We start from the raw sequence: 13,908 nt of genomic DNA on the forward strand, positions 1-13,908 counted from the left end.
ATGAGTATACTTACATCCTTAATATTGTTTGGATGTGTATATCATTGCTTTTTTTTGGCTGTGAGAGTCGTGGGTTGTGGTCCTAGGAGAGGCTTTAACAGGACTGGAGGTGGCTTTGGTTGTCTTAAGATAACCTTTTACAAGGATGGGAGTGGATGGGGTTGTCCTTTGAGAACCTTTAATAACAGAACTGAGAGTGGCAGGAGTGATGGTCCAAAGTGAGGCTTTAACAAGCCTGGGGTTGTCCTAGAATGGGGACAGAGCTGGAAGTGGCTGGGTGGCTAAGAGTGCGTTTTATAGGGCTGGGAGTTCATTGGGTTGTCCTATGAGAACCTAAACTGTACTGGGAGTGGCTGGGGTGATTGTCCCAGGAGAGGCTTTAACAGGACTGGGAGAGGCTGGGGTTGTGGTCCTGGGAAAGATGATGACAGGACTGGGAGCATAGACTATATATGTCTATGACTGGGAGCATCTGATGTAATGATCCCTGATACAGCAGTAGTATTTGGGGTGCCTAAGGAGGTGTTTTGCTGGACTGTTTCTGGAAAATAAACTTTACAATGTCATAGTTTAGTAAATGCCTTCAAGAAATACTTCTACAATGTTTTTAAAAAGAGTTGCATAGATTACAAGCATGGCTCATCAAGAATCATATTATGTAACCAACGATTCAAACATTGTTGTTGTAATTAGATCACTGCTAACTGACTGAGGACCTACTGTGGTCACCCACGGCATTACAGTTTAGCTGCTGAACAATTTCCAATGATCCAAGCTTAAACTGAAAACCTAAAACAGGCCTACAATATTACTATCATGACGAAAACTATAATAAATTATAAAATGTTAAATGTCAGCAGAAAAGTAAAAGGAGTCCAGTCCATTTTTCCCCCCAGTGTAAATTAATTTGTAGTGAACTTGATGTAAATGGTCGCACAACGGTGCACTTCCTTTATTACAGATTGTAAATCTGTTTCCATTACTCTATAAATCGAATGTGTGCGACTCTCAAAACGTAATTCCGTATAGCACCACGTACTCTGGTGTACTGTTCCCGCTAGGAGCAGGAAGTCGAACGGGTTACAGACTGAATAGGCTACTGTCGAGGGAAACCACCAATTATAGCGGTCGAAGAGCTGATTTCATAATGGTTGAAATGACCTAAAGCCGTATAGTTGGGATTACCGAATCGTCTTGACAATGTCATTTAGGTAAGCTATCGATACAGAAGGATTCGGAGCAGAGAAGACCTGCTATGTTGTCTAGGCTACTTCAAATGCCTGCTGTGTTTTAAATAGGTCAGGTCTGCAAAGCTTTTCCACAGCTTTATGTTACAGGAGTCAGGACCCGATTCCTTCTGATTTAAGTCACTGGTTTCTTAGTTGATCGTTTTCTGATCAAGATGGATTTGGCGAAAGTGTTGGCAAACATGGCTGTGTCGTCCTTGCGGAGATAAAGGCTAAAAGGAAGAAATCGCAATGTTACTGAGACTTGGTCGTCATTACTGATGTAAACTATGTCTTTTTCACCCTGTAATAATGACTGCTGCAGTCGTTAGTCCCAACTGCTAGAGCAACCAGGTGTAGACCAGGGTACGTCAGCCAAGTAAGTTAAGTATGTGGCGACCTCAACCGCATAGTGTCACATTGGATACTTGTCACAGAGTGAAACGCAGATATTACATAGCAAGAGCACGCTTTTATCGACTTGCTTGGCTTAAGTCCATGCTGATTAATGCAGGAGACATTTTAATGTTTTTCAGAAGGAGCATAATGTATCTACACTCTTGCTATGGTGCATAGCAAAAGCAGTTGTCCAATACTTTGATTTTAAATAGCACACACTCAGCCTATGTATGGATGGCTGCCTAAGCATGCCTGTAGAGCATTGCGGAAGCCCTGAATCAGTGCATGTGAATAGACATGCATGTAGCCTAAGGCATTGTTTTGGTAGTGTGATAAAAGTGCTGTATTTTCAGCTTTCGTGTTTGTGTATCTGTTGATTCTTTTCTGTATATTCCCATGTGTGAACTTGTCATATTCTGCCTAAGATCAACTCCTCACAAGATTTCCACATTGTAGATACCTACTTTTGTTAGATACTCAGGGTCTAAAACACTTTCTCTCCTGTCTGATTACTCAGAACTGTAATCGTCCTATCACTTGGAAAGTCTCACTTTGTGAGGGAAGGTGGTTGTTAAACTCACTTATAATCACTGACATAATGCAGTGAACGGTGTAGGCTAAGAAAGAATGAAAGACTTCTCTTTTCAGAATGCATTAGGAGGACATCAAGATGTGGCGGTGTGGAAGACATCCTGGAACAAGAATTTGGAGGAGGAGGAGGAGCAGCCAGGAGGCCAACAGACAGTTACTTCCTCTCTACGTTCAAAGTAAGAAGAACATCTCACCTATCATGTGCACATTATAGTGCCGGCCTCAGGCCTTACATAGTGTCGATGTCTCCAGTACACCTACCGCTTACCAATATCAAAGCAGAGAACAGTTGAAGCCCTCCCATTTTGTATAACCTGCCATAGTTTTTTTTTTTTTTTTTGTTTAGTTTTGTCTTGTTTTTTTTTTTTTCTGTCTTTAGATCTTGGTTACCTCAAGCCTGTGTCAAATGATGTGCACAGTTTTAGAAAGTTGAGTGTCTCCACATTTTCAAGGTGAGATGGCCAAAACGTCAAGGAATTAAACAAATGAATTAATGGAAAATGTGGGTAATTCATGTGATTGTTTAAGGTGTCTTGAGTGATTAACAGATCCCTGACAGCTATCACTCTTTTCAACAGATGGTTTAAAGTGCCAATATTTGGCCTGTCTGGTGTTCATACATCAGATGTCTGTGACTTGAGGACATTCTGCAAGAGAGAATGTCATACAGGTAAAGAGTGCCTCTCTCTCCTCTCTCCTTTGTCTTCTTTGTATGATCGCAGTGATGTACATAGCTGTAAGTCCTTTGTGTGTAGATGGCCAACAGACCCACTGAAAATCTCATAAGGTCAATCAGCTGTTTATGGTGAATTGTACTGGTGGTCTGGTGAGTGCCAGGGCACTTACAGGATCTGCAATGGGAGAGGCCACGCTGCTGTGCAATGCTATTTATTTTGTCAGGGCTAATTAGTCCTTATCATTAAATTGGCCTCAGGTGACTGTGATAAGCTGTTCTCGGCAAGTTGCATACTAAAGCCATGTGCTCGTAGTTTTGTCTCATTCTCCATTAGTTGAAGACATTGTGGATAATAGGGGACTTGGATCATGGGCAAAAAACAAGATGGGCTTTGTTCAAACAGTAAAATAAAAAAATGAATTAAACCTAAATTACATATTTAACCAGATAATCGTGGCTATGGTGGCAAGTTATCTCTTCAGCAACTACTTAATCAGTGGTCTGTTCAATGTAATTTGTATTTCACCCCCACAGATGCACTTGATATCCACAAACAGAAACTGAAATTATGGTTCAGCCACCTACCTCAAGAAGAGAAGCAATTTGGAGGTTGCTTCTCCCCAGAAACTATGCATATAGAACCTCTCATTCTTGAGGGGCATCCAGCTGAGGATAAGCCCGGGCCCTTTGACATCAAACATGACAAAGGTGCATCCATCACCATCGAAGAGCTTTTCCAGCCAACCCTTGACACCAGAGACCAAGGAGTCAACGTACTGCTTTACGGGGCAGTGGGCACAGGCAAGAGCACAGTTGTGCGAAAGCTGGTGCTAGACTGGTGTATTGGGTCCACTCTTTCTCAGTTCCAGTTGGTAGTGCCTTTCTCCTGTGAGGACCTCTCACAGATGTCCAGACCTCTCTCATTGCGAGACCTTGTGGGCAAGAAGTATGTGCACCTTCGTAAGACTCCGATGCTGAGTGGAGAGCTGGACCAGGCAAGAAATGTGCTTTTCATTTTCAATGGTATGGAGAAGATGAAGCTGGACTTTCGCATGGCTTCCACCGAACTGTGCAGTGATCCAAATGAAGCCCTTCCTCCAGGAGCCATTGTTGTAAATCTGTTGAGGAAGTATCTTCTGCCTGAGGTAAAAAAAAAATTGATGTTTCTCTTGTAAAGTTACAATTTCTGTTTGTAATAATAAAATAATTGATTAGGTGTTGTTTATTGATCTTACATGTACTGTCCTTCACAGGCCAGCGTTTTGGTCACCACAAGACTGTCTGCTCTTGAACGGGTTCCCCAGAAGTATGTGACCCGGTACGCGCAAATCTGTGGCTTCAATGACCCCGCTCGCCAGCGGGCGTACTTTACAAGCAGGCTCCTCCAACAGACTGGAAAGGAGTCCCACAAGGATGAGCTGATTGAGCTTCTTTACCTCAACCTGAGGCAGAAGAGTCAGCTGGCTGCAGCCTGTTACTTACCTTCATACTGCTGGCTCACCTGTGCCACACTGCACTTTCTGCATTTCACCGATGACAAGGCCCCCATTCGTACCCTCACTGGTATCTACACAAGCTTCCTGCGGCTTAATTTTGGAGGGGAAGTGCTTGAAACTGGGGGCGGTGTGTCCTCCCAGGACCAGCAGACATCTTTGATGCGATATGTTGTTCAGACCGTGGGGAAACTGGCTTTTGATGGGGTCACGAAGAAACGAGCGTCCTTCTCTGAGGACGAACTTGAGCAGTGGATTGGTGGTAAAACAAAGACAGATGAGGAGTTACAAAAGCTGGCTATGTTCCGTACGGATGTGCTGGATTTTTTCCTGGTGCCCTGTGTGGAAAGCAAACGGTCATATGACACTGCTGAAATCGATGAGAAACACTATGTATTTGCTGTTCCTGCCATGCAGGAGTACCTTGCCGCTCTCTATGTAGTTCTTGGTGAAAACAAGACTGCCTTGGAGAAACTTACTAAACAGGTGTCTGCAACCATAGGTCAAGCTGGGGATGACGTAACCACCCTCTTCAGCATCCTCTCCAAGTTCATACCCTTCAAGATCTTTGCTGTGTTTAACCTCTTGAAGCTCTTCCCCAGCCTTTTAGAAAGGATTACTCTACACAGCAAAGGGCACATCGCTCGCACGATGGCTGCGGAAATGTTCCGCTCGGAAGACAGCTTCAATGAGGATGTGCTGGACCAGGTGGAGCAGAGCCTGCTGGGGGTTCACGGCCCCCAACCCGAGAAGCACCTGGACGTGAGGGCCTTCGAGCTCTACCCAATCTTCATGGGTGGGCTCCTGCACTACGGTAACCGGAGGCTCCTGGAGCAGCTGGGCTGCAGCATCAAGAGCGAAACGGTGGCCCAGATCACTGGCACGCTCAAGAAGCAGCTGCTGAGAGGGAGTACCAAGAAGCTGCCCCCGGAGGAGATGATGGATCTGCTGACGCTGCTCTACGAGTTCCAGAACCCGAGGATGACAGCGGAGGTCCTGCAGTCCATCCGGGCAATAAACCTGTCGACCGTACGCATGACACCCCTGAAGTGCTTCGTCCTCAGCTCTGTGCTGAGCTGCTGCGCCCCGGGGTTCCTGCTCAACGACCTGATCCTCTCCTCCTGCCACCTCACGCAGGACCTGCTGCACTTGCTCTGGCCTGCCTTCCGACACGCAAGCAGCCTCAAGTGAGAGCCCTTATTTGTTCCAGGTGGTCCAGTGATTGGTCATTTTAGATCATGCAATTTGAGATTTAGAAAATCTGTAATTGTTTAACTGAATACTTTTTTCAGGCAGTACCAATGAACTTAAAGGAAACATCCTTTTTGAGTTGCATTTCATATGGATACAAGCTGTCATATCATAAACTTACCTTTTATTTACAATAATAATGCTCATAATATCAACATCATTTTCCTAGCATTACATCAGTACAATATGATCACCCTCCATCTGAAATGTGGCATAATTGGATTATTTTGTTGGTTTTGTAATACTTGAAGAGGTAGGTGCTAAACAACAAGTCTAATGGAGTGTTGCTGTGGTTGCAGTGAGCCTGTTTCATGACATCATTGTGTGAAAACGCGCTTTGACAGAATTACATAACAATTCTGAATTGGGCAGTCATGATGAGATTGTTAATCATTAAAGCAATCAGTAATCTGAAGCTATGCCAACAGCTGCATAAATGCCTGGTCATAAATAGCCACTCAATTCCATTCCATCACTCCACCATTTAGCATTCACCACTCACCATCCACCATTACGAATGCCATAATATTTTCCATGCAAAATGAACTAACACTGTAAACTATAGTATCATGTACATGTGCTTGTTCATGCATTCAGGGCATTGCTGCAAAAGAGCCCTGTGCTCAGTCAATTCTCCCTGAATAAATAATGATGATGATGATGATGATTCATAATACTGAAGAACATAGCTTAAATAATTTATTTTACACACATAATTGCACGCATGATTTTATGTACACTATTTAAAGAATTGTACATAGTGAAGGATTACAATTGGAATTGGGTGGCAGGCATCCTAATCACATTTACTAATTTATGAGATTTCTTTATTTTATTTAAAGTTGACAAACTAACTGCAAGGATGTGTGTGTACACGGTGTGTGCGTACGTTTTCTGTTATCTTCAGTCTCCAGTTTAACCACCTTGGTCCAGAGTCCTGTGCACTTCTGAGAGATCTCCTGGTTGAACCCAACTGTACCATTAGATCATTACAGTAAGATACTGTTTTACTCCACACTTACATTAGTATTTATACGTTTCTGTCATTAAGATGTACGTGCCATCATGTACCTCCCTCCCTGTGACTAGTTAAAAAGGTAAGTAATGATGCATTAATGAACACTTTGAGTAGATGTCACACGGACCTGTGAGTATGACACTTTATATATGTTTTTTTGGGGGGTTTTGGCCAGATAGCTGACTAGACTGCTGTTTCTTGGATAACTTGAAAACTAAATTCAGAGTGCTGTGTTGTGTGTTTAACTTTTATTTAACCTGGATGACCCCACTGAGGGGTTAATCTATGCTAACTTAACCTCTCCCGCACAAACTTTCAGAAACAGAATTACTCTGGAGCTGCAATTGTAATAACATTAACCTAGACCGGGTTATTTCCCTCTCCCTAAACAGGTTGTGTGATAACAACCTGCTGGACTCGGGGGTCAGTACCCTGTTGGACAGTCTCCCAGAGAACCAGAGTCTGCAGCACCTGTCCCTGATGCACACTGGTCTGGGAGATGCTGCTGCGCTGGAGCTTGCTGAGAGGCTAGGCAAACACACGGGTCTCCTGGAGCTCAATGTGGCCTACAACAACATCGGGGACAGCACAGCCGTCACACTGGTGGATGCCTGCAGAGAGCATCCAACAATCAACACAGTGCAGTAGGTGTCAGTGCACTTGTGCTCAGCTTGGTCAACACATACACAACGTCAACAGCATATGAATAATGCAAATATCAATACGGTCATACAGTAGGTTTCATATTTGTGTACAGATTGTGCCATTGCACATACATGTTGAAGCGGTCTGTCACACCTGCTTGCATGGTTGTATAATCACAATGAGAACAATAACTGCATTTCATTTGCAGTAAACAGCTAGAGATTGACTATATCTCTGAACTATACTTTCTTTTCAATTCATAACTTTGTTATTTTTGTCTTATGACATCCACACAGCCTGTATCTGAACCAGCTGACTGATGTAGGGAAGCAGTCCCTGTACAACCTGCAGCAGGGGGGCTCGGGCCGCCATGTGAGGGTCCTGGCGTCTGTGATGGAGGGCTCGGACATCTCCGAAGACTGGCGTCCCATCCTGAGCATCATAGGGAAGAATTCCATCTCGTGGGAGCGGGAGAGGGTGCGGGAGCAGCTGCTGGTGTTCCTGCGGGACCTGGAGTGGGGCCGCCAGCAGCAGCTGAGCTTCTGGAAGAGGCTGCACTTCCGGCGCGTGGAGAACGGGGTGAAGCAGACCCTGCTCATGCTGGAGAAGGCCAGCTCCATCGGGTCTGGGACTAGCAATGGTTAACCATTGACTTGAATGATGGGAATGACTTGGGATATACAGATGGTGCTATGTCATCATCTATTTGTGTGTTTTTTGTCTGATGCACCCCTGATTTTACTGTGCTTCCATCATGTATGATCATGAATTTTGTGCATGTCTATATCTGACAGTTAGGATACAAGTTACTCTACGGACAATTAACTCAGACCTTTACAATGAATAGCCATCGCAGTGTCAGATGTAACACTGCTTTGCAGAAAGCAATAAGTACCTCTATATATATAGTGAGTCTATATGAAATTCCATGGCACCAGCCATAGCCTATGCTGACTGTTGCAGATATGGGTTCTGTCTATGGTATTGTGACAATAGATTGCTGTAATATCAGAACCCTGATGTGTACATTTTCATTCAGGTGGATGTTGGAAGAGTGATCAGTCACTTAAAATAGTTGTTATAGTGTTATAATGTTGTTGAAGGAACTGTCTGACAGACCTATATGAGACTGCAAATCTTAAAGATGTTATGACAAATTTAAGGGAAAAATGTGAAATTTTAAGTGTGATGAATTGGGAGTGCCTTAACAGTGTTTTAAAGAATAAAGCCGAAACGTCAAATCTTCATGTTCTCTCTGGGTTGGATTTTATGTTGTTTTGAAGTGAAGTGCTCGTCTACATCTGCCTCATGAGGAGACTTTGTGCTGCATTAAAGGGCTGCCCCAGTTGTGTGATGTTGCCTGAACATACAGATTAAACATTAAGCTCGTAATGGTTATGAGGAGGAGGAGCTGGTCTAATGGCCAGGTGAGTTGCTGACAGAACATTCTTAATGCTCTACCCAGCTGTGTACCTTGCACTTCCACAGAAGAAACCAAGACAGGCGTACGCTCTGGACAGGAAGTTTTTCTCCTGAATTATCTATTTATAATTTATATAGTGCTTTTTTACCTGAGACACGGCATAAAGGCAGTCTGATCGACATGAGATACACCGCAGGTAAGTCACTTCATTTGTGTCCTGCTCATATGTTTTCTATACACTTATTGAACACTCGAGATATGTTGAGATTTGAGATTATGTTCACAATTTACAATATTGTACATAAGAGCACAGTGATTAAGCTTACATTGCATAGTACTAAATGCAGGCTGTTAAATATTGTGATAATTTTACACGTGTAAGACTCAAAGCCAAATTCAGAATCAAATTCAAAGCAGGGATACAGAGTGTACCAAACAAAATCTACGTTGAACATTTGTAGATAGAAATCAGTTTAAGATGGCAATGTTCTACTGGGCTTAGGGTGTTGGTGCTATCACAGTGATGTCAACAGTAGGGCTAACACATACAGCTTACTGTGTAAACAGTAAACAGAGACCTGTGTAATTCTCATGAAGTGTCTTGGTTAATGATCACACGTGAAGGCTGCAGCCTGGTTCATACATTCATGGAATTTCTTTTGAACTCTGAGTCTAGTGCATGCAAATTATGGTAACCAATATATGGACTTCCCATTTGTTTTGATCCATAGAAGCAGAGAAAATCCATGACATCCCTCTGTAAGTTTCACAACCTTTGTGGTGGTTGTTGTTCCTGTTTCTCGTTTCCTTTTGTGCCTGTTTCTTGTCTGTCCGGCCTTATATTTCTGAAAGATCTGGCAACAGCAGTAAAACAGCAGTTTTTCCATTAACTTATTTATATCTATATACACATACCTAATTATATTACTTTTCATCTTTAGGAAATTTACTTTTAACCCAAAACTTGGCATTGATAATCCAGCCTTGGTCATTTCAGATGACACAGGTAGGTTTTAACACATAAACACAGATGGCAATATCACAAATGCTGGATAAATGTACTCTTGATAAATGGCAGATCACTGTCCTGTGACACCATACTATCACACAATACTGTTGAAGCAAATCCAGGTGATATCATTGATAGCAACTACAAGGAGAGAGGACAAGTCATTGTGGAAAATACATTTGGTACCCCTATTAGATCATCCTATTACCAATTGCAAGATATGGCAAACCTTTTGATAAGGTAAGGCTAAGATAACATAGCTTTGCTTTCTCAGAGCCAGATGTCTCCCTCCAGCTGTGCAGGCTGACGAGGGAGCAAGGCCAGGGGTTCGGCTTCCACCTGCAGAGGCGGGGCGACGTACAGGGTCACAGCGTGGACCGAGTGGAACCGTGGAGCGCAGCTGAGCAGGGTGGGCTCAGGGAAGGGCATCACGTTCTGGAGGTCAACGGAGAGTATGTGCACCACAAGAAACATGCACAGGTGACCAGCCCCACCTCATTACAGCTCTGTCGATTTTTCTCAGCTGTCTCAAACCTCTTCTTCTTATGTGTGGTCCTCCTCTCTGAGGGCAGTGATAATTCTGATAATACGAATGGGAACTGGAGCTGCAATTGCAAACTAATCTTTACTCATCTAAACCATCTTTTAATGGATCCAACATTGATACAGATAATAGATCAAACCAAAGCATGACAACGCATTTATTTTTTAAAGAGAGAGCACATATTTATTCACTATTAGAAACGTATCTATGCATCATCAACAAATCCTTAACAGAGAGATGTTCTGCTCTGATGGTGTTTTGTGTCATCTCTGGCTGTCTAGTCAAGTCTTGGTTTGATTAACAGGTTGTTCGGCAGATCCAGGAGTCCGGGCTACAGATATTTCTGATTGTGTTGCACAGCGAAGACTATGAGAGGGCCATGTCCAAAAAGCTGGACTTTAGATCTCTCGTCAGTGCTCATCATGGTGGCATCTGTGCCCAACCAAGACTTTGCCACATCACCAAAGAACCAGACTTTGACTTGGGCCTTACCATAATGCCTATTGAAGGTAGAAGTCATATCATATCGTATCATATCATATCATATCATATCATATCATATTATTGCTTTGTGGGTGCATATATGAGTAAGTAAAATAAATGTTTTTCAGGTATGAAAAACAGTTACCGTGTGAGCGTGGTGAGTGAGGGTCCAGCAGAAAGAGCAGGAGTCTGCAATGGGGATCGTCTGGTGTGGATCAATGGCACTATGGTCTCAACTCTCACACATTCAGCACTCACCAAAACTGTGAGTAGCCCTCTCATCATTCGTGAAAGAAAATAACAACCTGATACCCTCCTTGATTTATTTTGTCTACAATGTTTGTTTTTTTTGCTCTAGGTCAAGAAATGTGGAGATCATTTAACAGTTCTGGTGATTGATAGCCAGAGTCAGCTGCACTACATCCGACGGAACATACCAATATTGCCCAGCATGGCTGGCTATCACAATCTACCCCACAGACCAAAGACACTGCGTCTTACCCAGGGCCCACATGGCTATGGCTTTCTACTGCGACAAGAAAAACTGCAAACGGGACGCATTGGTGATAATCACATCCTAATTTTTTCTCTTGGAATACATTTAGGAAATTGTAATTTCAAGACAGAAACATCTTGTTTTATTGTAATCTTATTGTGAAGATAAGTTATCTTGAATTAGTGACTTGTCACTATACAATAACTCGTACTTTAATCTAGCACATATGTGCAGATTGCACTACAAAAAGCAAAGAGTAGAACTATAACTTTTTGCAGATAGGTGAAATTATTGTCATGCTACTTCTGTATCTGTTGGTCTAGACTAATAAGAATATAATATTCAAATATCCTCCAGCTCACATGTTGCGTGAAGTGGACCCTTGCAGTCCAGCAGAACAGGTGGGCATGGAGGATGGCGATCTCCTGTTGTCAGTAAACGGCGAGCCAATAGAAATGGCAGAGCATGAGGACATTGTCAGCAAAGTGCGACAGAGTGGCCAGCAGGTTACGCTCACCTGTATCTCCCTCAATGGGAGAGAATTTTATGAAAAGGTGTGTCACGTTTGTAAATTTGTCAGATTATTCTTAGAGAACAGACCTTTTCAGTGTGATATTAAAGATGTATTTCAGACCATAAGCAAAAAATGTGACAATTGGTATAGCATAAACAGCGTTTTTGACTTCTTTATCATAATATAATATTTATTTTATGATCAATAATTACTGCCTTATTCCCCCTTAAATGATTGTTGTCTTGTGTCACAGTTGGCTCTGTCTCCACTCCTCTTCTATGAAGAAGACATCCTAGAAAGACTTGAAGAAAACAGGCAGAATCCTATGAGAGGCTCGCCTCTTAAGAGTGATCATTTAGTGCCACTCTGCCCTCGACTCTGTATTGTCAATAAAGAGGCCTCAGGCTTCGGGTTCAGCTTAGGATGTGTCCAGAATGAACCAGGAACATTCATCAGCCAGGTGAACTTGTCATCCTACACCAGCCATCAATATGATCTGTAGGACACTAACTACTGTATATCAACTGTTACTAGTATTCTGTACAGCTGAATATTATCTTGTCATATGGAAAATGACATTTAGCATTAAAATGATCTTAGCTTTCTGCTAATTTGGAAAGTAAATTATAAAAATATTTACTGAATAATTGGCTCTGTTAATTGAGTAATATATATTTATAACGATATGTGGAAAGCCACGAGATGGCCAGTAATAACTGGAGGTCTCTTCATCACTACCTCTCCGCCCCTGAAGGTGACAGCAGGGAGTGGTGCCGAAAGATCTGGACTCTGTGAGGACGATGTGGTTGTCGAGGTAAACGGACAGAGTGTGGAGAAGGAATATCTGAAAGAAGTGGTGAGGCTGATAATGTGTGGTGGATCATCCGTCAAGATGGTGGTCATGGACAGGCATGGATATAAAACCCAGAGGCAGAGTGGTCTCCCTTATACGGCAGTGGTCCCTTGCAACAATCGGGTAAGAACGTGAACACACACACACACACACACACACTTTTATTCATACTTGATATCAATGTAGATATCAATTTTGAAGGTCTCAGAATCAATTATTCTTTTGCAGGTCTCAGAGTCAGCACCAAACACCTTTGTGTAAGAAGATTAAAAAGTCTTGGCAATTTCTAATACATGTGTGTATTGAACCAAAAAGGGTATTTTGCATTCCACTCCTCAGTGATCAACATCATTTGAAATATAATTTCATGTGCATTAATATAGTTTGTGTCTTCCAGTGCCACGTTGTAATGGATAGCAACATTCAATCAAATGTGTGCAATTTCAGATAACTTTCAGTGTTATAATGTAAATAATGGATTTGTTTTTACTCAATAAAGGAGGTATCAGCTGTCATTTGAATGTTGTTATGGTGTAGGGGTTAAGGGCCTACATGCACAATAAAGACTGCAAGTCATCAAACAACCTTTCACAGCAGAAGTGTCGGGAGAGTTGCATCTGTTCAGTGCCCTTTACTTCAGTTCAAATGCCGGGAGGGTAATGGAACGATTTGAAATATTACATTTTAACAGTAAAAGACAACTGTGCAACTACAAATGCTCAACCAAAAACATTTTATAACAGGTCAAATGTAATCAGGGATACACAATGTAAATTTCTCTGAAACTGATAGATAAACATTCACTCATACATAATCATTTAATAAAGCACTGTGAGATCAGTTGATAAAACAACTGAACATGACATGAATGTGTAGATTAAAACATAATACAGGGATGTGATGGATGCATAGACAGTGGTGGATTACAATATTCACCCTCATGGCTTTGTCACATCAGGGATTTTGAAATATCCCATAACATAACATATAGCTAATATGGCACAGAGTTATAGTTTAACAGTATGCAATTTAGCATCACAGATGACATATGATTATACGGGTGCTACATACACAGAGGAGGGGGTGATGCTTTTCAAATTTCTACAAAACACAGGTCAGCACAAAACAAAGCAAAACCATGTTGTCTCAAAAAAAAAAAACTTGAAAGATGTAAACTTCATAGCCCTATGGTGAACTGACTTTATCCTGTTTTTGAGAGTTTGATGTTACAAGCAGCATTTCAGAGTTGCTCTCAATGTCGCTCTTTTTGCAAATATGCATTTTGAA

General features: G+C 42.2%; 2 protein-coding genes across 3 annotated transcripts; both read left to right on the forward strand.

The window, feature by feature from the left end:
* The first annotated feature begins 927 nt into the window (after positions 1-927).
* On the forward strand, positions 928-8,544 carry nlrx1 (NLR family member X1). Of its 2 annotated transcripts, none has more exons than XM_012820210.3 (9): positions 928-1,211; positions 2,274-2,392; positions 2,596-2,668; positions 2,795-2,886; positions 3,427-4,037; positions 4,146-5,572; positions 6,544-6,630; positions 7,047-7,298; positions 7,596-8,544. In XM_012820210.3, exons 2-9 carry the CDS (start codon positions 2,296-2,298, stop codon positions 7,942-7,944), a joined length of 2,988 nt encoding a protein of 995 aa, XP_012675664.2. In that variant the 5' UTR covers positions 928-1,211; positions 2,274-2,295; the 3' UTR covers positions 7,945-8,544. The 2 variants fall into 2 exon arrangements, with proteins under 2 accessions (XP_012675664.2, XP_031439841.1); XM_031583981.2 differs by lacking the exon at positions 928-1,211 and adding an exon at positions 1,244-1,605.
* A 189-nt stretch (positions 8,545-8,733) lies between these two features.
* pdzd3a (PDZ domain containing 3a) lies at positions 8,734-13,218 on the forward strand. The gene is made up of 11 exons (XM_031583982.1): positions 8,734-8,918; positions 9,454-9,481; positions 9,664-9,728; positions 10,006-10,211; positions 10,580-10,784; positions 10,887-11,023; positions 11,117-11,321; positions 11,612-11,808; positions 12,022-12,228; positions 12,523-12,744; positions 12,850-13,218. The coding sequence occupies exons 1-11, from the start codon at positions 8,903-8,905 to the stop codon at positions 12,880-12,882; spliced, it is 1,521 nt and encodes a 506-aa protein (XP_031439842.1). The 5' UTR covers positions 8,734-8,902; the 3' UTR covers positions 12,883-13,218.
* The last annotated feature ends 690 nt before the right edge of the window (positions 13,219-13,908 follow it).

Source organism: Clupea harengus, chromosome 17 (genome assembly GCF_900700415.2).
Source record: "Clupea harengus chromosome 17, Ch_v2.0.2, whole genome shotgun sequence".
NCBI classification, from domain to species: Eukaryota; Metazoa; Chordata; class Actinopteri; order Clupeiformes; family Clupeidae; genus Clupea; species Clupea harengus.